Source organism: Danio rerio, chromosome 9 (genome assembly GCF_049306965.1).
Source record: "Danio rerio strain Tuebingen ecotype United States chromosome 9, GRCz12tu, whole genome shotgun sequence".
In the NCBI taxonomy this organism is placed as follows: domain Eukaryota; kingdom Metazoa; phylum Chordata; class Actinopteri; order Cypriniformes; family Danionidae; genus Danio; species Danio rerio.
The window spans coordinates 57,517,537-57,541,374 of record NC_133184.1 but is presented as its reverse complement, the minus strand read 5'-3'; the positions used below and the strand labels follow the sequence as shown (position 1 = coordinate 57,541,374).

Here is a 23,838-nt window from a genome sequence, read left to right as displayed (position 1 = left end):
CCCTCATAATGTTTTATTAAATATTGTAACCCTCTCTCCCTCTCGAAATGACTTTTCTTCTGGTCACATGAAAAGACTTTAGGGCGGAGCTATCAGTCCTTAAGGCGGGGCTAGCAGTAATTTAGAGAGGGGATATCAGTAATTTGGGGTGGGACTATCATTTCTTTAGGGTGGAGTTATCAGTGTTTTAAGGTGGAGCTATCTGTCCATTAAGGTGGAGCTATCAGTCATTTGGGGCGGGGATATCAGTTCTTTAGGGAGGGTCTATCAGTCATTTAGGGTGGAGCCATGAGTCATTTACAGTGGAACTATCATTCAGTGAAGGCGGAGCTATCAGTAATTTGTGGTAGAGCAATCAGTCCTTTACGGTGGAGCTATGAGTCTTTTGGGTGGAGCTATCAGTCATTTAGAGCGGAGCTATCAGTCACTTAGGGCAAAACTATCAGTCATTTAGGGCGGAGCTATCAGTCTTTTAGTGTGAAGCTATCAATCATTTAGGGCGGAGCTATTAGTCCTTTAGGGTGAAGCTATGAGTCATATAGGGCGGAGCTATCAGTCCTTTAGTGTGAAGCTATGAGTCATTTAGGGCGGGGCTATCAGTCCTTTAGGGTGAAGCTGAGTCATTTAGGGCAGAGCTATCAGTCCTTTAGTGTGAAGCTATGAGTCATTTAGGGCGGAGCTATCAGTCCTTTAGTGTGAAGCTATGAGTCATTTAGGGCGGAGCTATCAGTCCTTTAGTGTGAAGCTATGAGTCATTTAGGGCGGAGCTATCAGTCCTTTAGGGTGAAGCTATGAGTCATATAGGGCGGGGCTATCAGTCCTTTAGTGTGAAGCTATGAGTCATATAGGGCGGGGCTATCAGTCCTTTAGTGTGAAGCTATGAGTCATATAGGGCGGGGCTATCAGTCCTTTAGGGTAAAGCTATGAGTCATATAGGGCGGGGCTATCAGTCCTTTAGTGTGAAGCTATGAGTCATTTAGGGCGGAGCTATCAGTCCTTTAGTGTGAAGCTATGAGTCATATAGGGCGGGGCTATCAGTCCTTTAGTGTGAAGCTATGAGTCATTTAGGGCGGAGCTATCAGTCCTTTAGGGTGAAGCTATGAGTCATTTAGGGCGGAGCTATCAGTCCTTTAGTGTGAAGCTATGAGTCATTTAGGGCGGAGCTATCAGTCCTTTACGGTGAAGCTATGAGTCATTTAGGGCGGAGCTATCAGTCCTTTAGTGTAAAGCTATGAGTCATTTAGGGCGGAGCTATCAGTCTTTTAGTGTGAAGCTATGAGTCATATAGGGCGGAGCTATCAGTCCTTTAGTGTGAAGCTATGAGTCATTTAGGGCGGAGCTATCAGTCCTTTAGGGTGAAGATATGAGTCATATAGGGCGGGGCTATCAGTCCTTTAGGGTGAAGCTATGAGTCATATAGGGCGGAGCTATCAGTCCTTTAGTGTAAAGCTATGAGTCATTTAGGGCGGAGCTATCAGTCCTTTAGGGTGAAGCTATGAGTCATATAGGGCGGGGCTATCAGTTTTTTAGGGTGAAGCTATGAGTCATATAGGGCGGAGCTATCAGTCCTTTAGTGTGAAGCTATGAGTCATTTAGGGCGGAGCTATCAGTCCTTTAGGGTGAAGCTATGAGTCATATAGGGCGGGGCTATCAGTTTTTTAGGGTGAAGCTATGAGTTATATAGGGCGGGGCTATCAGTCCTTTAGGGCGGAGCTATCAATTCTTTAGGGCAAAGCTATTAGTCTGTTAGGGAGGAGCGATCAGTGATTTAGGATGGGGCTATCAATCATTTAGGGGGAAGTTATCCTTAATTTTGGGTGGAGCTATCAGTTATTTTGGGCAAAGCTCTCACTTAGGGGAGCTATTAGTCATTTGGGGCGGGGCTATCAGTCTTTTAAGGTGAAGCTATCTGTCATTTAGGGAAGCTATCAGTAATTTAAAGTGGGGCTATCAGTCCTTTAGGGCGAAGCTTTTAGTCTTTTAAGGTGGAGCTATCAGTAATTTAGGGCGGAGCTATCAGTCCTTTAGGGGGATGAAGCTATTAGTTTTTTAGGGTGGAGCTATCAGTAATTTAGGGCAGAGCTATCAGTCCTTTAGGGCGAAGCTATTAGTCTTTTAGGATAGAGCTATCAGTGCTTTTGGGTAAAGTTATCATTAATTTTGGGTGGAGCTAACAATCTTTTTGGGCAAAGCCATTTGTCACTTAGGAGAGCTATTAGTCATTTAGGGCGGGGCTATCAGTCATTTAGGGTGGGGCTATCAGTCATTTAGGGTGGGGCTATTAGTCATTTAGGGTGGGGCTATCAGTCATTTAGGGTGGGGCTATCAGTCATTTAGGGTGGGGCTATCAGTCATTTAGGGCGGGGCTATCATTCATTTAGGGTGGGGCTATCAGTCATTTAGGGTGGGGCTATCAGTCATTTAGGGCGGGGCTATCATTCATTTAGGGTGGGGCTATCAGTCATTTAGGGCGGGGCTATCAGTCTTTTAAGGTGAAGCTATCTTAACTTCAGTTTCACGGTGACACATAGTGCTGATCAAGCTTTTATACATTCATGAGTTTTACTCAACATTCTATTGGTGTTTAGCATAAAATGAACATCAATAATCTCAACTCATGCACTTTATTCTAGGCCATTCTCAAACACATTCCTGAGCAACACGAGACCAGCTTTGTGCTCCAGGGTCACATTTTCTCCACTTTCAGCTGATGTATAGATCTGCTTCATTATGACTATGGTTTTGTGGTCCAGGGTCACATTTAGTAACATAAATAATCAGAAAATCCCTGAGCACAGTTATCTGACAGCTATAGATCACAGTATTGAACAGTCGCAGAACACCACGTCAGATAACAGATTAAAAAAGCGGTAAAGTGAAGCGGTGTGAGATGTGTGCCGCTCTCTGGGTAATCTCCGCACGACTCTTACTGTCAGCGAGTCTGATTTGTTTCACAAACCCCTTCACGCTTTGACCAACAGCTCGGCGGAGTCTGTCTCCGGGTTCTGCTGTTGCCAGGAAGGTATTTTTCCTCGAGTAAATAATTACGGATCGTTCCCTACTATTTCACAAGTTGCTGTGGAAAAGGCAGCGGTCGCGCTCACAGCTGCCGTGGATGAATTTCTGCGATGACATTATGAGTGATACTGCTAAAGTCATTACCAGCATTTCATCATTCACTCGCTGAGCGTATATCTTTCATAGTCTGCAAACGATGCTTAGGAGAATATCGCCTTTCTGGCAGTGTCCGAGAGAGAGTGTGTGTGTGTGTGTGTGTGTGTGTGTGTGTGGCTTCGCTCAAACACCTGCAGTCCCACAACACCCCGCCTCTAAAATAAACAGGCGGTAATGGAAAAAGAGCAGTCGTGAATTAAAGTGTTGGTTTTCAGCAACACGCTGCATGCACAGCAGAGTTCAGGCTGTTTGGTTGTTCATAATGTAATGTGTATTTATTTAGCGCATTTATTGTGTATGGCCATACACCCAAAGCGCTTCACAATCATGAGCGGGGGGGGGGGGGGGGGGGTCTCTCCAATCCAACATCAGAGTGCAGCATCCACTTGGATGATGCGACGGCTGCCACAGGACAACAGCGCCAGTGCGCTCACTATACACATTGGTGCAGTGGAGAGACAGTGATAGAGCCAATTTGGTGGATGGGGATGATTGGGAGGTCATGATTGTAAGGGTCGATAGAGGGACTTTGGCCAGGACACCGGGGTTACACCCCTGCTCTTTACCAGAAGTGCTATGGGATTTTTAATGAGCACAGAGAGTCAGCATCTCGGTTTAACATCTCATCCGAAAGACGGTGCCCACTGACAGTATAGAGTCCCCTTCACTATACTGGGGCATCAGGACTCACACAGACCACAGGTTGAGCGCCCCCTGCTGGCCTCACTAACACCACTTCCAACAGTTCTCTAGTGGTCTCCCATCCAGGTACTGACCAGGCTCAGCCCTGCTTAGCTTCAGTGAGTAACTGGTTTAGGCTGCAAGGTGACATGCCTGTGGCCATGATAATGTGTTCTGTCAGACTAGTAATTAATAATAATAATAATAATAATAATAATAATAATAATAATACCTTACATTTATACAGCACTTTTCTGGGCACTCAAAGCGCTTTACACAATGGATGGGGGGGGGGATCTCCTCATCCACCACCAGTGTGTAGCATCCACCTGGATGATGCGACAGCAGCCATATTGCACCAGACCGCACATCACACACCAGCTGATTGGTGGAGAGGAGACACAGTGATGATTTGCCAATCATGATATGGGGAGGGTTAGGAGGCTATGATGGACAGAGGCTGGGATTTTTAACGACCACAGAGAGTCGGGACCTCGGTTTAACGTCTCATCCGAAAGACGGCGCTCACTGAGCAGTATAGAGTCCCCTTCACTATACTGGGGCATTAGGACCCACACAGACCGCAGGTTGGGCGCCCCCAGCTGGCCTCACTAACACTTCCGGCAGCGACCCAGCTTTCCCATGTGGTCTCCCATCTAGGTTCTGAGCGGGTGCAGCTCTGCTTAGCTTCAGTGGGCGAGCATGTAGGAGTTGCAGAGAGCGAGCTGCCGGCAACAAATGAATGTTATGAAATAGTTTGTTGTACAGTTGGCGGATCACCTCCATTATTTGGTGCGATTGCATTTACATCAGAAGTGAACCGTACCCGAGTTCGCATGAATCGTACCCCAGACCACCTTTCAGGCAGACTCAGGTATTAGAAATTATAAAACTATTATGTTTAGAACTGTGTTGAAGACATCTTCTCTCCGTTAAACAGAAAATTGGGAGGGAACTATACAAGTGGGCTAATAATTCTGACTTCAGCTCTATATGCTGTATATTTTTGGACTGTATTTACCTTCACGTTGGAGTTTAAGCTGAAGACGTCATCTTTTGCGTGGCACATGTTCTCTCTGCTCCTCATTACAGTACATGCAGATGTAATATCCAGCGTCTGGGCAGAATCAGTCTTCTGGAGCTCCTCTAAGCAGAAACACCCCAGAGCCCTGAGCCGGGTCACAAGGTCCTGCCAGCCTGGAGTATCTAATAAGAGCTGAACGAGACAAAATAGGAAAACAGCAGGATCTGGCAACACACTGCCATACATACAGCTTCAATATATACGACAGCATTTCTCAATCCCACACAGCCCTCCAACCCCCTTTCTCTGTATTTGGTGTTCATTTGCTGTTGTGAACTGCATTATGGGATGTTGATCTCTGCTCTGTCCACGTTTGATGTTGATAATTCAACCCTACAGTTTAACAAAGAGACTTTTATTGACGTTTTAGTGGTTTCAAATAATAAAATCATATATAAGATCTAATATCTAGAGGAGTAAGTGTGTAAAATAACAGAAAATGCGCTAAGGTTTATTCAAGGATTTTGTAGCATAATAATACAATACAGACCCAGACAATATAGACCATGGGTGACCAACCCTGTTGCTGGAGATCGACCTTCCTGCAGATTTCAGTCGCAACCCTGATCAAACACCTGAACCAATTAATTAACACCTGAACAGCACTTGATAATTACAGGCAGGTGTGTTGATTATGGGTTGCAACTGAAATCTACAGGAAGGTAGCTCTCCAGCAACAGGGTTGGCCACCCCTGATATAGACCATGGGTGACCAACCCTGTTGCTGGAGATCGACCTTCCTGTAGATTTCAGTCCCAACCCTGATCAAACACACCTGCCTGTAATTATCACGTGCTGTTCAGGTGTTAATTAATTGGTTCAGGTGTTTGATCAGGGTTGGAGCTGAACTTTGCAGGAAGGTCGATCTCCAGGAGCATGGTTGAGCACCCTGATATAGACCATTTCAATGTGGTCATTTCATTGGCCCATGAACATTTCCTGCTTGTTATTAAACTGTTTCAGAGCTGTAACAAGAGACAATTCATTCATAACTTACTGTTAAATCAGCTGTCATGACATTATTTATCAATATGTGGCTCTTTTTGGATTGTCGGAAGCTCTAGAAATTAAAAATGCACAACAGGAAATACGTTGGGACCGCTGTCTTTGTTTACATCCCTCAGAATGGTCTAGCACAGCACACTATTACACAAGACAAGACCCTTCTGACAATTTATCAAGGTTAAAAGTCGTTGGAAGAAAGATCAAGATGCCATAATGCAGTTCAGAAGCAGAAATGGGAAATCGTGAAAACTTAAAACAGAAAATAAACTGCTAATTTATGTGTATTTTTACAGTGTGAAGAGCGTTTTAAACGCATGAAATATTGCGCAACTAATATTGTGACAAAATGTACTCGGTCAGCTCCAGCGTTAAGTGTAGTTATTCAGTATTCAGTGTAATTAAATCACGTCTCTGCTGAATTAAGAGTTTACTTTTCATTTAATTAAGCTACTTACAATATACTTGCCGTAAATACTGTTCCCTATAAATCAATTCAGATTAGCAGAGCAGTACATATTTTGCGTTTGCTTCCCGATTATGCAAATTACATTTATGCACAAAACTGGAATATTGCATAAAACACAAAACAGAACAAAATGAACATATGTCGGACAGAGAAATGTAGTTCAGTAATAAAAGTAGTCTCTAATAAATGAGTTGAGCCTCAGAAGACTGGAATATTGCAGCGCCATATACATCCTACACACACACACACACACACACACACACACACACACACACACACACACACACACATATATATATATATATATATATATATATACAGTTGAAATCAGAATTAATAGCCCTCCATTTTTTTCCCCAATTTCTGTTTAACGGGGAGAAGATTTCAGCACATTTCTAATTATAATAGTTTTAATAACTCATCTCTAATGACTAATTTATTTTATCTTTTCCATGATGACAACACATAATATTAGACTAAATATTCTTCAAGACACTAGTGTTCAGCTTAAAGTGACATGTAAAGGCTTGACTAGGGTAATTAGGGTAAAGTTAGGGTAATTAGGCAAGTCATTGTATTACAGTGGTTTGTTCTGGAGACAATCCAACACTAATATTGCTGAAGGGGCCAATAATATTGACCTTAAAATGGCTTTAAAACAATTAAAAACTGCTTTTATTCAATAAAAGCATATTAAAAAAAAAAAAGTAAAAGGAACTTAAAAAAAAATAATAATTCAAACCGGGGCTTATAATTCTGATCTCAACTGTGTGTGTGTGTGTGTGTGTGTATAATTTTTTTTTCTATTTTGTCCCATTACACAAATTTTTATCTGATCATCATCTGTTTAAACTAAATTGATGTGCACCCTGAGTTTATTCCCTAAATGTGTTTAATAGATTACACCAGACAGAAGTCTTGTGGTGGATTTCAGTCATAAGAGCTGCACATAATAACTTGACTTCTAGTTGATGATGTGTAAAAGTGTCAGAAGGTGGATTTCTCTGTTGATCTGCATCCCAATCATCGCCAATACTGCAGAAGACCTACTGGAACCAGCATGGACCAAGATTCTCACAGAAATCAGTCAAGTTTGGTGAGGGAGACATCATGGTTTGGGGTTCATTCAGTATGGAGAGATCTGCAGAGTGGATGATCAACATCAACAGCCTGAGGTATCAAGACATCTGTGCTGCCCATTACATTACAAACCACAGGAGAGGGACAATTCTCCAGCAGGATAGCGCTCCTGCTCATACTTCAGCCTCCACATCAAAGCTCCTGAAAGCAGAGAAGGTCAAGCTGCTGCAGGATTGGCCAGCCCAGTCACCAGATATGAACATTATTGAGCATGAAGATGAAGGAGGAGGCGTTGAAGATGAACACAAAGACTCTTGATGAACTCTGTGAGTCCTGCAGGAAAGCTTTCTTCTTGATTCCAGATGACTTTATTAATCAGTGATGTGAGTCATGTCAGAGATGTATGGATGCAGTCCTCCAAGCTCATGATGGAGTCAGACACAATATTCATTCTGTCTCCACTGCAGCAGGACTTTATATTCTATACTGGACATTATTTCTGTTCAGTGATGAGACTTTAGTCTAAGAAGTCAGACCGCACTGTCCTCATCAAATCATTAATAATCAAGACATGATCAGATTTTATTGAGCTCAAATAAGCAAAATCTAGAGGCCTTCACCTTTCATAGAGACACTTCTGACACCAAATCATCAACTAGAAGACCAGTTATTATTAACTGTTCCTAAAACTTGAACAGGCGAAAAGACTTTGGTCAGGTCGTGCATCAAATTAAATGTTTATCCTACTCAGTTGTGCAACACATTTATTATCCGTGTTTTACAAATGTATTCATCGTGGCATTTCCATTGCAATATTCCATTATGTGTATAAAAATGTGCAATGGAAACAGCTAGTGACATCCACAGAGGAAAAACAAATATATGGAGGCCAATTGTTTATTTATCACAGAACATTTATAGCACTTTTCCTCTAAAATACAAACATTTTATTTTTAAATGGGGATTAAAATTCTGTATTTATCGTGTTTTCGTTTTAAAAGATTCCCAAGCTGGGATACGCAGCACAGTTGACTGTCACTGTGCTTTGTTGCGGTTGAGAAGGATTGAAAGCGTCAGCATGGCATTCGCTCAGAAGCAGGCCTGAATACAAGACTGCGGTTTTGACCCTGAGAGAAAGAAACCAGAGCTGAACTCGAGAGGATTAACTCACACAAACAGTCAGGAACTAATCGATAGTGACAAAACAGACCTGTACATGAACAGTGAAAGAGCATCGGTGATGGATGAAGAGACGGGACTGAAGGTCACAGGATAATGGACTCAAATAGCTGGACACTCAATGGACCTCAGCGTTGTTTCTGGAGTATAAAGAGCTGCCAGCATTTTACAAAACAGAGAGAAATCACAGCAAACACTGACATCCTGGACACTCACAGTCCTCAAAGTGCTCAAGTACTGCACATTATCTGCATTTACAGTTTTACATATAAGGTAAATAAATACAATACGTTAAAATAATATATTTATACAACAGCTCTGTCTGGTTCTCGAATCTGATTGGCTGATAGCTGTGATCTATTTAAGTAATATCAGCACCCGTACAGCCTCTTTACCCTTTGTGTATTACTCCGCCCACATACAGCCAGCAACAAGCAGACACTACAGACCAATAGTTTAAAAGATGCACGCTTAGCTGTTTAAAGGCCGATTTATACTGACGTGCACCTCTCAAAAAATGTAACTACACGTCGCAACGACGCGTAGTGCAAGCTCTGTGATTGGTCGGCTTGGTAGCGCTGACGAGTCTGGGCGGGGCCGAGAGCCGCGTGAATGGTGCGAGCCTGATGGGGCGATTGTTTACAAGTGTGGAGTCCCGTGAAGGAGCTCCGGATGGAAAGTTTTGTTTTGTGTTTACCTCATAGTTGAAGTTGTTGCACGTCCGCCGGTTCCTGCCTCAAAATGAGCGAGTTTGAGCCACTTGTACATCCAGGAAGTGTTCAGGAAAACAAAACAGCAGCGAAGAAACTCGACACAGAGGAACATTTACACCTCACTGCCAACTAGCGTTTCGGAAGTGCTAATGCAGACCGACAGAGACAGCGCAGAAGCATAAATGCACAGCTACACACGTTGCATGCGCCGTGGGTTACGCCGGTTCTTGTGTCCTCGAAAAACGTCATCAACCGTCGCCAAAGTACTGTTCCAGTTCAAAGTTTACATCTTTCCACGTACACATGAAATCCCCGGATGTGTACTTGCTCTGGCCTTTAGCCAAGGATGCATCGAGAGGTGACTTGTGCAAACTTTCGAAGCTCTGGTATCCCAGAATGCATTGCAGTGTGACCAGCGAAAGCTAATTGCGGAGGAGGAAACCCGCACGGTTTTAAAACGCTCCTTTACTGTGTCACAAAATAAAGTTTTAAGAGTTTTTCAGGCGAGAATGTCGTTGTTTTAAACGCAAATCAGCAGTTTATACAGAGCTCCGTCATCAGCTCCCCCGCCAGAGCAGCTTTACTTCGGCCAGGCCATCTCAGACGTACCGCTGGATCTCATCTCTCCATTGTAGTTAGCATGATATTTAATACATCTTGGGAATATCTAACGGACAGTTTTTGGTCTTATAAATCTATTGTTTGTTCTCAGGTGTATTATTTTGGCAGTGTTATTTTGTTCCCTTTTATAATTGTCTTTAATTATGTTACCGTGTCGTACGCTGTTTGTCTTTGATTGCCAAATTGCTTGACGTAATCTTTATTTCTTATTGTGTGTATAATTACCATTGTATTTAATAAATCTGATAATCAAAGTGTAACGAGGAGACTGACACGGAGGGATCCATTTTGCAGTATTTAATAGACACAGTTCAATCACACACATACAACACGCACTAAAGTGCAAACTCACATCAACAGCATTCAATATAGATGGTGGGGCTGGCGGCTGACAGACACAGAGTGATATACCAGGCAAAGATCAGTGGCAGGCAGCATGGTTCAGAGTCCGTGTAACAAGCGTGGGTCGTGGGCAGGCAGAAGGCAACTCAGATTCAGAAACAGTCCGGGGTTATGCACAGAAAATCAGGCAGGGAATACCGCTCAGAAATGTTGGCCGTGGCTGAACAAGACTTCGCAATGAGCTGGTGTTTGAATGTGGCTTATATAGGGAGCGTGGGTCGTTAACGGGATTCAGTTCAGGTGTGTGCACAATCAGTCTAGGTGGATGATGTAATGCTTAGAAGTCCGGGGATGGCGGCCTCTGCTGGCCAGCGAGGGGAATGACTGGGACCGAGTCGGTGACACAAAGACACGTTTCTGTGTATAATAACTCAATTTAATTCACATTTATAAGAATATATGTGTACATTTTCTTAAATCAAAAATGTAGATTTATAATATTAATATAATATTAATTAAATAATTGTATTGGTAATGTACAGTGGAACTGATGAATCCATGGTGAGGTAAGTGACGTTATAAAGTACACTGCTGTTCCATTTGAAGAAGTACCCGACTTGTGTCCTCGGGAGTTCCTTCTTCCAAGTCTAAACTTGGCCAGTCTGAACTTCCAAGGACGCAAGTCCGAACTTTGCCTACTTGGTATTGAGAAACAGCCTAACTGTCAGCTTATGATCTGAACCCAACGCGGAAGAAAGTAGTTCCTCATACATAAGGGTTTTTGAGACTCTTTATGTTTGATTTTGTTTTTATATACACAATTATGCCGTCAAACTGTTGTATAAACGCAATATCACACTCATAGCAGTGCGATATGGCTGTATATCGGCACTGATGGGAGCACTAAGGTACTCGGTCTGTGGCCTCGTGCCAACGCACGCCTCCCACCAGTGCCAATATACAGCCATATCGCACTGCTACTCAAGTGATATTGCTCTTGAATCTGATTGGCTGATAGCCGTGAGATATTTTGCCAGTAACATCACACAAAGGCCTCTTCACCCTTGTGTATTACTCCGCCCACATACAAGCAGAGGTCGCTCCACAGTTTGACCAATACTCCTGCTGTTGGGCAACATAATGCACTTTTGAGCTATTTTAGTCAATAATGTAGTTGTTTGGATTGCAACTATGCAGTTTATTTATAAGGATAGTGCTTATTTTAAATATTTTTAATTTCAGATAGAGGGCGCGTTGGTGTCCAGTAGTCAAAGACGGTTGATGTTGTCTATCCACAAGATGGCACCAGGGTTGCATAATAACCCCTTGCTTAGATTAAAACTGCTGTGTGTTTTCTTGAGCGCGAATAAAAAGCTGAAAAACAGAAGCGTTGCGGTTTTTAAGGTGGACCGGATAGAGTCAATAAGGCCCCGTTTACACTGCCAGTTAAATGTGACCCAGTTCCGATTTGTCGCTCATATGTGACGCAGATCGAATCTGTTCTATGACCGTGTGAACACGAAAAAAACACATGCATTCAAATATTCAGAGATATCCTTCATATGTAGAAATAAATCAGATATAGATCGGATATGTGACAATGCGAAGGTTATGTAAACAGGCAGATCCGATTTATTGAGGTGTTCTGTTCTGTACGTCATTAAACTTGCGACAATGTGGTGCTTCTCCGCGGTTTAATGATGTAGAAGGGAGAGCGTGTGTGGAGATGCTGACGCGGTAAACAACAACAACAGAGGAAACATGGAGGAGGAAAGCGGTCAGTCTCCACAATTTGCTCCCATCAGACCTGAGATCTCTCTTGAATCCACACATTCCTCTGAATGGTGGAGGACACCATACAGCATATAAACCATAAGCACAAGCTGCGATGACGCCCCTTTTCCACCTCCTCCGCCTCAAAATCATTTTAAAGTTGGACGAACTTAGTGTTGTAACTTTTGCTTTTTGACGCTAGTAATACACGCACTGCGGGCTACACATAATAAACTTTATTCTCTGCATAGAATAACACCAGTGCGCGCACAGGTAAAGGCTACATCTGCAACTACACACACACATACCTAATGCGTAGGGGTAAATCTGGACTGAACCCTTCACTGCTTAACTACACTTTGCATATTTCGCAGAGCAAAAAACAAGACAATTTCTTCCATTGTGGCTAGTGTGGCACAGATGCTAGATGCATGGCAAGTGTAAACACAAGAATTGGATATGGGTCACAATTAAAAGAACGTGTAAACGGACAGACAAACAAATCAGATATAGGCAACAAATCAGAATTGGGCATCAAGACCTGACAGTGTAAATGGTGCCTTAGGGTGCTTTTTTTTTGCTCTCGTTTGCCCAGTTAGCGCGGTTTGTTTGGCATATGTGAACAGGGCAATTGCGCTAGGATCCGCGCCAAGTCAATCGCTCCGAGATCGCTTGAATGAGGTGGTGTCAGCTCGATTAAAACAAACTCTGGAGCGGATCGATTGCAGTGAGAAAGCGATACGATCTGAGCGCGGTTATATCACTGTGTTTTATGGATATGTAAAGGCATACGGCTATATGAAGAGAGAATTATGAGTAGGGCGGGAAGTTTTGAGAGTCTCTGGATGCCCGCAAACGAGTGATGATCTCCCGGTAATCTCGCGTCTCCCTCTCGGTCCTTAAATAGGCTACGTCGCGCACCCTTCTCACCCCTCCCCACCGCATCTCTCCTCACTCTTCAGACACGTCGTGCGCACCCTGTCAATCATCATCAAACCACCACCTCTCCTGACAGCTGAGCAGGACTCTGCAAAACAAACCCTGACACTCTGACCAATGTGAGGAGAGTTTACTCGCACGTGACTTGTTTTAGCTGTTTTGGTCCGATTAGAAACTTTGCAGTGTGAAAGCGAACCGCTCCAAGAGCAAAGAGCAACAATGTAACAATTGTAATCTCTGTTTCAGAACAACTGAATCCATTCACAGGTGTGAAAGCAGCCTTAGAAACTGCGAATAAGAAGCTGGATTCAGCCTCGTCCCTCCTTATCGCAAACACAACAGCAGTCTGGTAGTGATTGTGCTGCTTTTTTCCGGGTTAATTACTGTGAAATTGTAACGGTCGCTTAATGTTTGATATGCGTTGTTTATAAATGTCATGTCCTCTTTAAGAGGACTTCTTCTGTGGTTGTTTTGCCTTTGAGATGTAAGCATGCATGTATGGGAGCTCAGTTCAGTTCTGGTGAGCTCTGAGAAGTGTGTGATAGTCGCTCTACCGCTGTATTATTTTTTATTTCAATAATGGACATTTATTGCGACGGATGTTTGAGTCTCTTTTTCTTTTCCTTTTTCCTACTCACCGTCAGTTTTGGTGAGTCTGTGTGAATTGTAGCCTCAGTTTCCTGTTCTTAGCTGACAGGAGCGGCACCCGGTGTGCTCTTCTGCTGCTGTAGCCCATCCACCTCAAGGTTGGCCGTGTTGTGTGTTCAGAGATGCTCTTCTGCAGAGCTCGGTTGTAACGAGTGCTTATTTGAGTTACTGTCGCCTTTCTATCAGCTGGAACCAGTCTGGCCATTCTCCTCTGACCTCTGGCCTCATCAACAAGGCATTTGCGCCCACAGAACTGCCGCTCACTGGATATTTCCTCTTTGTCGGAGCATTCTCTGCAAACCCTAGAGATGGTTGTGTGAGAAAATCCCAGTAGATCAGCAGTTTCTGAAATACTCAGAGCAGCCTGTCTGGCAGCAACAACAATGCCAAGTTCAAAGTCACTTAAATCCCCTTTCTTCCCCATTCTGATGCTCGCTTTGAACTGCAGCAGACCATGTCTACATGCCGAAATGCAGTGAGCTGCTGCCATGCGACTAGCTAATTATACATTTGCATTAATGAGCAGTTGGACAGGTGTACCTAATAAAGTGGCCATGAGTGTATATTTTCTGAAAACCCAAATGAAGGAAAAGCAGCCAGTAATATTAACATGTACACTTGTTAGATATGTATATTTCAGTCAGTGTTTAACTGATGTATTGTAAAGTTTCACATATAAACACATGAGCTGTAGGAGTGGAGAGATTATTTTATTACTTAAAATTATGTACAGGTTTTATCCATGAGAAATAACGGAACATTTGACTATATGTACAATTTATTTTCTTTACATGATGTCTTTACAAGAAGCCTTTAAAAAATACTGAATAGCGAATACATGGGAAAAATAGACACATACAAATGAAGCTTTGCAACACACACATAAATAAATATCAACATTCACTGACTGCCGCAAACAATATCTCTACAGCCAAGAACATATACAGTATAGGTCATCTCATCACAACACACGTTAGGTATTTATTTCAATAATAAACAAAACACTCTGTTAATCTTTAATGGGATATTGATCAAATATTAATAAGAGGCGACAAAGATGGATGATTGCTTGCCTAATTAAAACAAACCCAAAACTGGAAATAATTAAGCCATTATTATTAAATCATCTATATAATAATAAACAATCTGTCTGCTGTTATGAGCTAGACCAGTGTTTCTCAACCATGTTCCTGGAGGAGCACCAGCTCTGCACATTTTCCATGTCTCCTTATTCAAACACACCTGCTTCAGATCATCAGCAGAGACCGAAAAGCCTGTAATGGGTGTGACAAAGGAGACATGCTAAACATGCAGTGCTGGTGGACCTCCAGGAACGTGGTTGAGAAACACTGTGTTTCTTAAATGTAGTTCTGTCAAACAATCACATTAAAAAAAGTTTGTATTTATAAAACAAAAATATACATGCGCGTGTACTTCTTCTATAACTACACATATTATTGTAAAAATGATGTGCGTCCTTCTGTATATTTTTGTACTCTATGAGCATTTATATATTCATTCGTTAATTTTCCTTCCGCTTAGTCTCTTATATATCAGGGGTCGCCACAGCAGAATGAACCGCCAACTATTCCAGCATACACAGCAGATGCTCTTCCAGCCTCAACCCAGTAGTAAACACCTATACACACTCATACACTACTTAGTTCATCAATTCCCCTATAGTGCATGTGTTTGGACTGAGGAGGAAACCCACGCCAACAAGGGGAAAACATGCAAACTCCACACAGAAACTGACCCAGCCAGGACTCGAACCAGTGAACTTCTTGCTGTGAGGCTACAGTGCTAACCACTGAGCCACCATGCAGCCGTATTTATATATACACATTGTAAATACACACAGTACGCACACATATCTTATAAATAGTGTGTGTATGTAGGTTGTATATAAGTAGCTTGATGTAAGCTTATATTTTTACATGCTTATCGGTGCAAATTTTATTTACTTGAAACTATTTTGTGGATTATATTTAGAAAAATTAGTTATACATTTTTATTCATTTTGTATTTAATGTATATATGTGAAATGTCTGCAATAATTCAATATTGGTTGTGCATTGCTGAAAATAAAATAAACCTCAAACCTCAAATACAAACTTTTATTATGACGTAATTAACTGTTTGACAGCACTACTCAAAAGTATCCTCAGAACCAATGATCTCCGCATTCTTCATCATGCTTTTGGGAAACACAGAGCTCATTTTGAACACTTGCTGAATATAAAAGAGAAAAAGATTGTTCATAACAAGTGTTTGGAAGAACAAGAGCATGAGAAAATACTTACAGTATAGAGTGTTTTCATGATGCATCGACCGTCAGCCATATTAGAGGCACAGAATGTAAACAAAGCCACTGAACTGAGGGAAACTCATATTGTAGTGATTATTACTGCTGGAAATTATATATTAGTGACATATTTTGGGCTGAACTAATTGCTCAAAAAGTTCGAGATCTCAAAAAGCGATCGAGAAAAAACAACTTAGGTGTGATCAGTCGGCCACATTGGAGGCGCAGAATGTAAACAAAGCCACTGAACAGAGCTAAACTCATATTATGGTGATCATCACTGCTGAAATTGATCAATTATTAACATTTTGGACTGCACTAATTGTTTACAATGAAAAAAAAAACATTTATCGTACTATAGACCAATTAAAGTTCTAACAAACCGAGCAAAAGAGAAAAAACGAATGAGGTGTCATCCGTCGGCCATATTGGAGGCGCAGAATGAAAACAAAGTCACTAAACTGAGGGAAACTCACATTTTATGGTGATTATTACTGCTGAAAATAATCAATTATTGACAGATTTTGTGCTGAACTAATTGCTAAAAAAAGTTTAACAAATCAAGCAAAAGAAAGAAAAAACAAATGAGGTGTGATCAATCGGCCATATTGGAGGCATAGAATGTAAATAAAGCCACTAAACAGAGCTAAACTCATATTATAGAGATTACAACTGCTGAAAATGATCAATTGCTGTCATATTTTGGAATGAACTAATTGTTTACAATGAAAAAAAAGCATTTAGAGTACTATAGACCAATAAAAGTTCTAACAAAGCAAGCAAAAGAGAGAACAAAATGAATGACGTGTCACCAATCAGCCATATTAGAGGCAGAACATGTAAACAATGCCACTAAACAGAGCAAAACTGATATATTATGGTCATTATTACTGCTAAAAATGATCCATTACTGACATATTTTGGGGTGAACTAATTGTTTACAATGAAAAAAAAGCATTTAGAGTACTATAGACTTACAAAAGTTCTTACAAATCAAGCAGAAAGGAGATAGAAACGAATGAGGTGACATCGGTCGGCCATATTGGAAGCACAGAATGTAAACAAGGCCACTGAACAAAGCTAAACTCATAATATAGTGATTACTACTGCTAAAAATGATCCATTATTGACATATTTTGGACTAAAACTAAGTTCTCACAATGAAAAGAAAAACATTTAGAGTACTATAGACTTTTAAAAGTTCTAACAAACCAAGCAGCAAAGAGAAAAAAAAATGAATGACGTGTCACCAGTCGGCCATATTGGAGGCAAAAAAATATAAACAAAGCCACTGAACAGAGCAAAACTCCAATATTATGGTGATTATTATGGCTGAAAATGAACAATTATTGATATTTTTGGGCTCACAAAAAACAAAAAAACCTATTTATAGTACTATAGACTTATAAAAATTACAACAAATCAAGCAGAATAGAGAAAATCCAAATGACGTGTCATCAGTCGGCCATATTGGAGGCAAAATATTAAGGGGGTAATGATAATAAAGTCAACTTACTCTACTTAAAAGGTAGAACTCACCCAAAAATGTCTATAGTTTATTATTTACCATATGTTTGAGTAATAACAATAATAATACTCTCTTTTTTTCGTATACAATATCAAGATAACATCAAGAGTACAGTATTGAGATGCATATTAAATCGTAGCTTGAGTGCATCGTTACACCTCAAATATGAATTAATATTTTGATTATACAAATTATAAGTGTTTTTACCACTATTTAAATTCAGATTGTCTGAATATTGTCTGCTTCCCTGCTCACTTCTCTATAGGATTTATCAGTTTCTCAGTGGTTTAGACAGCAGAAATATTCAGTTTTATTCAGTAGATTAACTGTTCACAGCAAGAAGGTCGCTGGTTCGAGCCTTGGCTGGGTCAGTTGGCATTTCTGTGTGGAGTTTGCATGTTCTCCCTGTGTTTGCGTGGGTTTCCTCCGGGTACTCCGGTTTCCCCCACAGTCCAAACACATGCGGTACAGGTGAATTGGGTTGGCTAAATTGTCCGTAGTGTATGAGTGTGAATGAGTGTGTATGGATGTTCCCCAGAGATGGGTTACAGCTGGAAGGGCATCCGTTGCGTAAAACGTGCTGGATAAGTTGGTGGTTCATTCCACTGTGGCGACCCCGGATTAATAAAGGGACTAAGCTGACAAGAAAATGAATGAATGAATGAATGAATTCAGTCATGCTGTCGTTTACATCCAAGTCTCTCCAGTACGGCTGTGCATACGGGGATGAAACACAAATGAAAACACTCTATAAGTGAATGTTTGATGATAACCGAGTATTTCTCTACAGCTGAATGACTCAATTCTTCCATTCAAATAAAACTGGATTTCTTGCGGTCTGGGCAGGTTGGGATTCATCTTCCCAAGGTGATCTTAACTTGCAGAAACGGTGTAAATCCGGACATGAAACGGTGCTGCAAGAGTTTGGGTTTTGCGATGAAAACCGTAGAGAGTTAAAAAGTCTTGTGTTTTCCTGCTGGTTTCAGTGTTTCTCTGCTGAAGACTTCTTATGGTGCTGTTGATGAAGACGAGTTTCTGCCAGGAACAAAAACACATCTCCATTATAGATGAAACATCACCGCATCCCAACTATAAATGTGAACGATCCATGCAACACTGCATAAAAATGGCAAGATGAATGAAAAATGTGCGCAAATTATGATTGAAATACATTTACACAATAAATTGTGTCATTTGATGCTTATTTGGTACTTTAAAGGGTGTTAATAATGTGATTTGAGTCTCCTACAGCAGGTTTAAGCGCATCTAACGTCAGAAAACTCAGAATATGCATGTAATATGAATCATTTTGGAATGACTTTGATATTATTCATTTGCTTAAATTCCCTCTGTAAGCCCCTCCCCCTTCCAAAAAGAAAATGCTCTGATTGGTCAGTTGAGCTAAGTGCGTTTTCATTGGCTTTTCCATGTCGGAAATCAAATCATTTTAGAGTGTATGTTGCGGGGGCGGAGATTATGCAAATGAGTTACTTTTAGCATGTTGATGCCGGCAGCTAGCTCTCTGCAACTCTCACATGGACGCCCACTGAAGCTTTTGTTTCGCTCACATGGTCGCCCGGTGAGTACCTGGATGGGAGACCACATGGGAGAGCTAGGTTGCTGCCAGAAGTGGTGTTAGTGAGGCCAGCGGGGGGCGCTCAACCTGCGGTCTGTGTGAGTCCTAATATCCCTGTATAGTGATGGGGACTCTATACTGCTCAGTAATCGCCGTATTTCAGATGAGATATTAAACCGAGGTCATGACTCTCTGTGGTCGTTAACGCCCCATTCACACGGGGCTTCAGCGTCAACGCTTAACTGAGGGCGTGTCTGAAGTTGGGGCTGACGTGATCGTCATAGCAGGATCAGCCACTGAAATTAGTCAGCAATAGGCCACTGTCTGAGCTGGTGTATTTGCATACATAAAACTGATTGGCTGACGCTTCCGTCAACGCTTGAAAAGTTGAGCAAGTCGTTGAACTTTTGCATTGAGCAAAGCCTCTTAAGTGGCGCAGACGGATTCACAATGCAGTTTGGCAACGCCTGACATCACCCATTCAAAGTGAATGGGAAGCGTTGACGCTGACGCTCCGTGTGAATGGGGCGTAAGAATCCAAGGATGTCTCTCGAAAAAAAGAGTAGGGGTTTCACCCCGGCATCCTGGCCAAATCTGACCTCTGTCCATCATGGCCTCCTAACCCTCCCCATGTCATAATTGGCTTCAACACTCTGTCTCCTCTCCACCAATCAGCTTTTGTGTGGCGCAATATGGCTGCTGTCGCATCATCCAGGTGGATGCTGCATATTGGTGGTGGATGAGGAGATTCCCCCCTTTGTGTAAAAGTATAAAAGTAAGGAATTATTCATTATTAATATTATGTAAACCAACTGATAATAATTGGACAAACCAGCAGGCCAATCTCAATCCCTGTGATCAAAACGATTCAGCTAAATAGCTTCCAAAACTGTGTTCTGACATTATTCTGAACACATTAGCAATTGCTGGTGTCATTTGATGGTATATTAAAATGTCCTAAAATTAATCTATGCCCACCTATAATATATATTTTATGTAATTTATTATAAACATGTAATAAACTATTATTATATGTACCTATTATTATTTATTATATACATATAATAAACAAACTAGTCATAAATAAACACAATGGAGCAAATATCAAAGTGAAAAAAAAAGTTTTTAAAAGTAAAATAACACTGTATAGTCTTTATCATATAAATAATTCAATAAAATAATTCTTTATTAAACTTCTTTATGCACTACTGCAATGCTTTAAACTCTGTTCAAATGCTCACACAGTCACGAGCATTAAAAACACATGCAGATGATAAACCTTCACTCTATTATGGTTAAATTCTGCAGCATCTCCACAAATCTCCAGTGTTTTGACCTGTGGTTTCAGGTCATCTATAGCCCCAACTCAACAGTGCATATCCTGCGATGTGACTATTGTGGATGCACACATTGCGATATCCATGCTCAAACCATATACTGTGCAGCCCAACACTGAACTGAACTAAAGTGAACTTCAACTACTTTCAATGAACTGAAACTTCATCTGTGTTGAGCTGCGTTGACACAATCTACATTGTAAAAGTTTTATATAAATAAACATGAACTGAATGGCAGTCTACTGTAAAATGTTGACTGATGAAGTGTGTTTTCTGTAAGTGTGTGTTCTCTTACTCCGGCTGGGCGTCTGGAAGATCTTCTTTATCGCCGGCCCTTCTCCAGCTGTGGTGATGACCTGAACCTCCAACCTGTAGACGGAGGCCGGACGGAGGTTCCACACCACCAGCAGGTTACGATTCTGACAAACACACACACACACACACACACACACACACACACACACACACACACACACACACACACACACACACACACACACACACACACACATACACACACACACACACACACATACACACACACACACACACACACACACACACACACACACACACACACACACACACACACACACACACACACACACACATACACATACACACACACACACACACACACACGGATTCAGATGATGGAGATCAGATTCTAATGACTGCAGTTGTTTATTATCACAGCTTTAACACTTCAATAAAGTTCCATTGGTTATGCAAGGGATAAAGTACATCCAGAAGGCTGTTGTCGCAGATTATTACATGGCTGTCTGGAATACTTGATTTTGATTGGTCAGTCTCGACATTGCATAGTAACAATCGTTGAATGACACGGACTCATTACTGAGAATCACCTCGACCGTCAGTGAATCCAAATATTTATATCCACATTCATATGCATGTGCCATATGTTTGGCGCCATCTAGTGTCTGAATAATGTGCAGGTTAGTGTATACTCCATCAGCTGTTTTAGTTTCTGTTGTGTTTTTGACTGTTTGGCGCCATCTAGTGTCTGAATAATGCACAGGTTAGTGTATACTCCTTCAGCTGTTTTAGTTTCTGTTGTGTTTTTGACTGTTTGGCGCCATCTAGTGTCTGAATAATGTGCAGGTTAGTGTATACTCCATCAGCTGTTTTAGTTTCTGTTGTGTTTTTGACTGTTTGTCTCCATCTAGTGTCTGAATAATGTGCAGGTTAGTGTATACTCCATCAGCTGTTTTAGTTTCTGTTGTGTTTTTGACTGTTTGTCTCCATCTAGTGTCTGAATAATGTGCAGGTTAGTGTATACTCCATCAGCTGTTTTAGTTTCTGTTGTGTTTTTGACTGTTTGTCTCCATCTAGTATCTGAATAATGTGCAGGTTAGTGTATACTCCATCAGCTGTTTTAGTTTCTGTTGTGTTTTTGACTGTTTGTCTCCATCTAGTGTCTGAATAATGCACAGGTTAGTGTATACTCCATCAGCTGTTTTAGTTTCTGTTGTGTTTTTGACTGTTTGTCTCCATCTAGTGTCTGAATAATGTGCAGGTTAGTGTATACTCCATCAGCTGTTTTAGTTTCTGTTGTGTTTTTGACTGTTTGTCTCCATCTAGTGTCTGAATAATGTGCAGGTTAGTGTATACTCCTTCAGCTGTTTTAGTTTCTATTGTGTTTTTGACTGTTTGTCTCCATCTAGTGTCTGAATAATGTGCAGGTTAGTGTATACTCCATCAGCTGTTTTAGTTTCTGTTGTGTTTTTGACTGTTTGTTTCCATCTAGTGTCTGAATAATGTGCAGGTTAGTGTATACTCCATCAGCTGTTTTAGTTTCTGTTGTGTTTTTGACTGTTTGTCTCCATCTAGTGTCTGAATAATGTGCAGGTTAGTGTATACTCCATCAGCTGTTTTAGTTTCTGTTGTGTTTTAGACGGTTTGTCTCCCTCTAGTGTCTGAATAATGTGCAGGTTAGTGTATACTCCATCAGCTGTTTTAGTTTCTGTTGTGTTTTGACTGTTTATCTCCATCTAGTGTCTGAATAATGTGCAGGTTAGTGTATACTCCATCAGCTGTTTTAGTTTCTGTTGTGTTTTTGACTGTTTGTCTCCATCTAGTGTCTGAATAATGCTCAGGTTAGTGTATACTCCATCAGCTGTTTTAGTGTCTGTCAGCTTTGTGTTTTTAACTGTTTGTCTCCATCTAGTGTCTGAATAATGCTCAGTTTAGTGTATACTCCATCAGCTGTTTTAGTTTCTGTTGTGTTTTTGACTGTTTGTTTCCATCTAGTGTCTGAATAATGTGCAGGTTAGTGTATACTCCATCAGCTGTTTTAGTTTCTGTTGTGTTTTTGACTGTTTGTTTCCATCTAGTGTCTGAATAATGTGCAGGTTAGTGTATACTCCATCAGCTGTTTTAGTTTCTGTTGTGTTTTTGACTGTTTGTCTCCATCTTGTGTCTGAATAATGCACAGGTCAGTGTATACTCCATCAGCTGTTTTAGTTTCTGTTGTGTTTTTGACTGTTTGTTTCCATCTAGTGTCTGAATAATGTGCAGGTTAGTGTATACTCCATCAGCTGTTTTAGTTTCTGTTGTGTTTTTGACTGTTTGTCTCCATCTAGTGTCTGAATAATGTGCAGGTTAGTGTATACTCCATCAGCTGTTTTAGTTTCTGTTGTGTTTTAGACGGTTTGTCTCCCTCTAGTGTCTGAATAATGTGCAGGTTAGTGTATACTCCATCAGCTGTTTTAGTTTCTGTTGTGTTTTAGACGGTTTGTCTCCCTCTAGTGTCTGAATAATGTGCAGGTTAGTGTATACTCCATCAGCTGTTTTAGTTTCTGTTGTGTTTTGACTGTTTATCTCCATCTAGTGTCTGAATAATGTGCAGGTTAGTGTATACTCCATCAGCTGTTTTAGTTTCTGTTGTGTTTTTGACTGTTTGTCTCCATCTAGTGTCTGAATAATGCTCAGGTTAGTGTATACTCCATCAGCTGTTTTAGTGTCTGTCAGCTTTGTGTTTTTAACTGTTTGTCTCCATCTAGTGTCTGAATAATGCGCAGGTTAGTGTATACTCCATCAGCTGTTTTAGTTTCTGTTGTGTTTTTGACTGTTTGTTTCCATCTAGTGTCTGAATAATGTGCAGGTTAGTGTATACTCCATCAGCTGTTTTAGTTTCTGTTGTGTTTTTGACTGTTTGTTTCCATCTAGTGTCTGAATAATGTGCAGGTTAGTGTATACTCCATCAGCTGTTTTAGTTTCTGTTGTGTTTTTGACTGTTTGTTTCCATCTAGTGTCTGAATAATGTGCAGGTTAGTGTATACTCCATCAGCTGTTTTAGTTTCTGTTGTGTTTTTGACTGTTTGTCTCCATCTTGTGTCTGAATAATGCACAGGTCAGTGTATACTC

General features: G+C 41.1%; 1 protein-coding gene and 1 long non-coding RNA gene across 6 annotated transcripts in view; both read right to left on the bottom strand.

Moving 5' to 3' along the window:
• LOC141376241 (uncharacterized) overlaps positions 1–9,696 on the bottom strand; it is a 32,466-nt gene extending 22,770 nt beyond the window's left edge. Inside the window, exons 1-3 of one of the 2 annotated variants that reach the window (XR_012385722.1) lie at positions 9,367–9,660; positions 8,701–8,824; positions 8,372–8,617 (exon numbers count right to left, since the gene is read on the bottom strand). This is a non-coding gene — a long non-coding RNA (uncharacterized lncRNA). Of the gene's footprint in view, positions 1–4,876; positions 5,072–8,371; positions 8,618–8,700; positions 8,825–9,366 lie in introns of those variants that run through there. The other variant, XR_012385721.1, reaches the window with a different exon arrangement.
• Positions 9,697–14,398: 4,702 nt separating this feature from the next.
• Positions 14,399–23,838, bottom strand: part of anos1 (anosmin 1) — a 105,028-nt gene continuing 95,588 nt past the window's right edge. For 2 of the 4 annotated variants that reach the window (XM_073913340.1, XM_073913341.1), the window contains 2 exons: positions 20,747–20,870; positions 14,399–18,573 (listed from right to left, as the gene is read on the bottom strand). In XM_073913340.1, the coding sequence (XP_073769441.1) occupies positions 18,521–18,573; positions 20,747–20,870 (177 nt within the window). In that variant the 3' untranslated portion in view covers positions 14,399–18,520. The remainder of the gene's footprint in view (positions 18,574–20,746; positions 20,871–23,838) is intronic. The other 2 variants (XR_012385713.1, XR_012385714.1) reach the window with 2 other exon arrangements.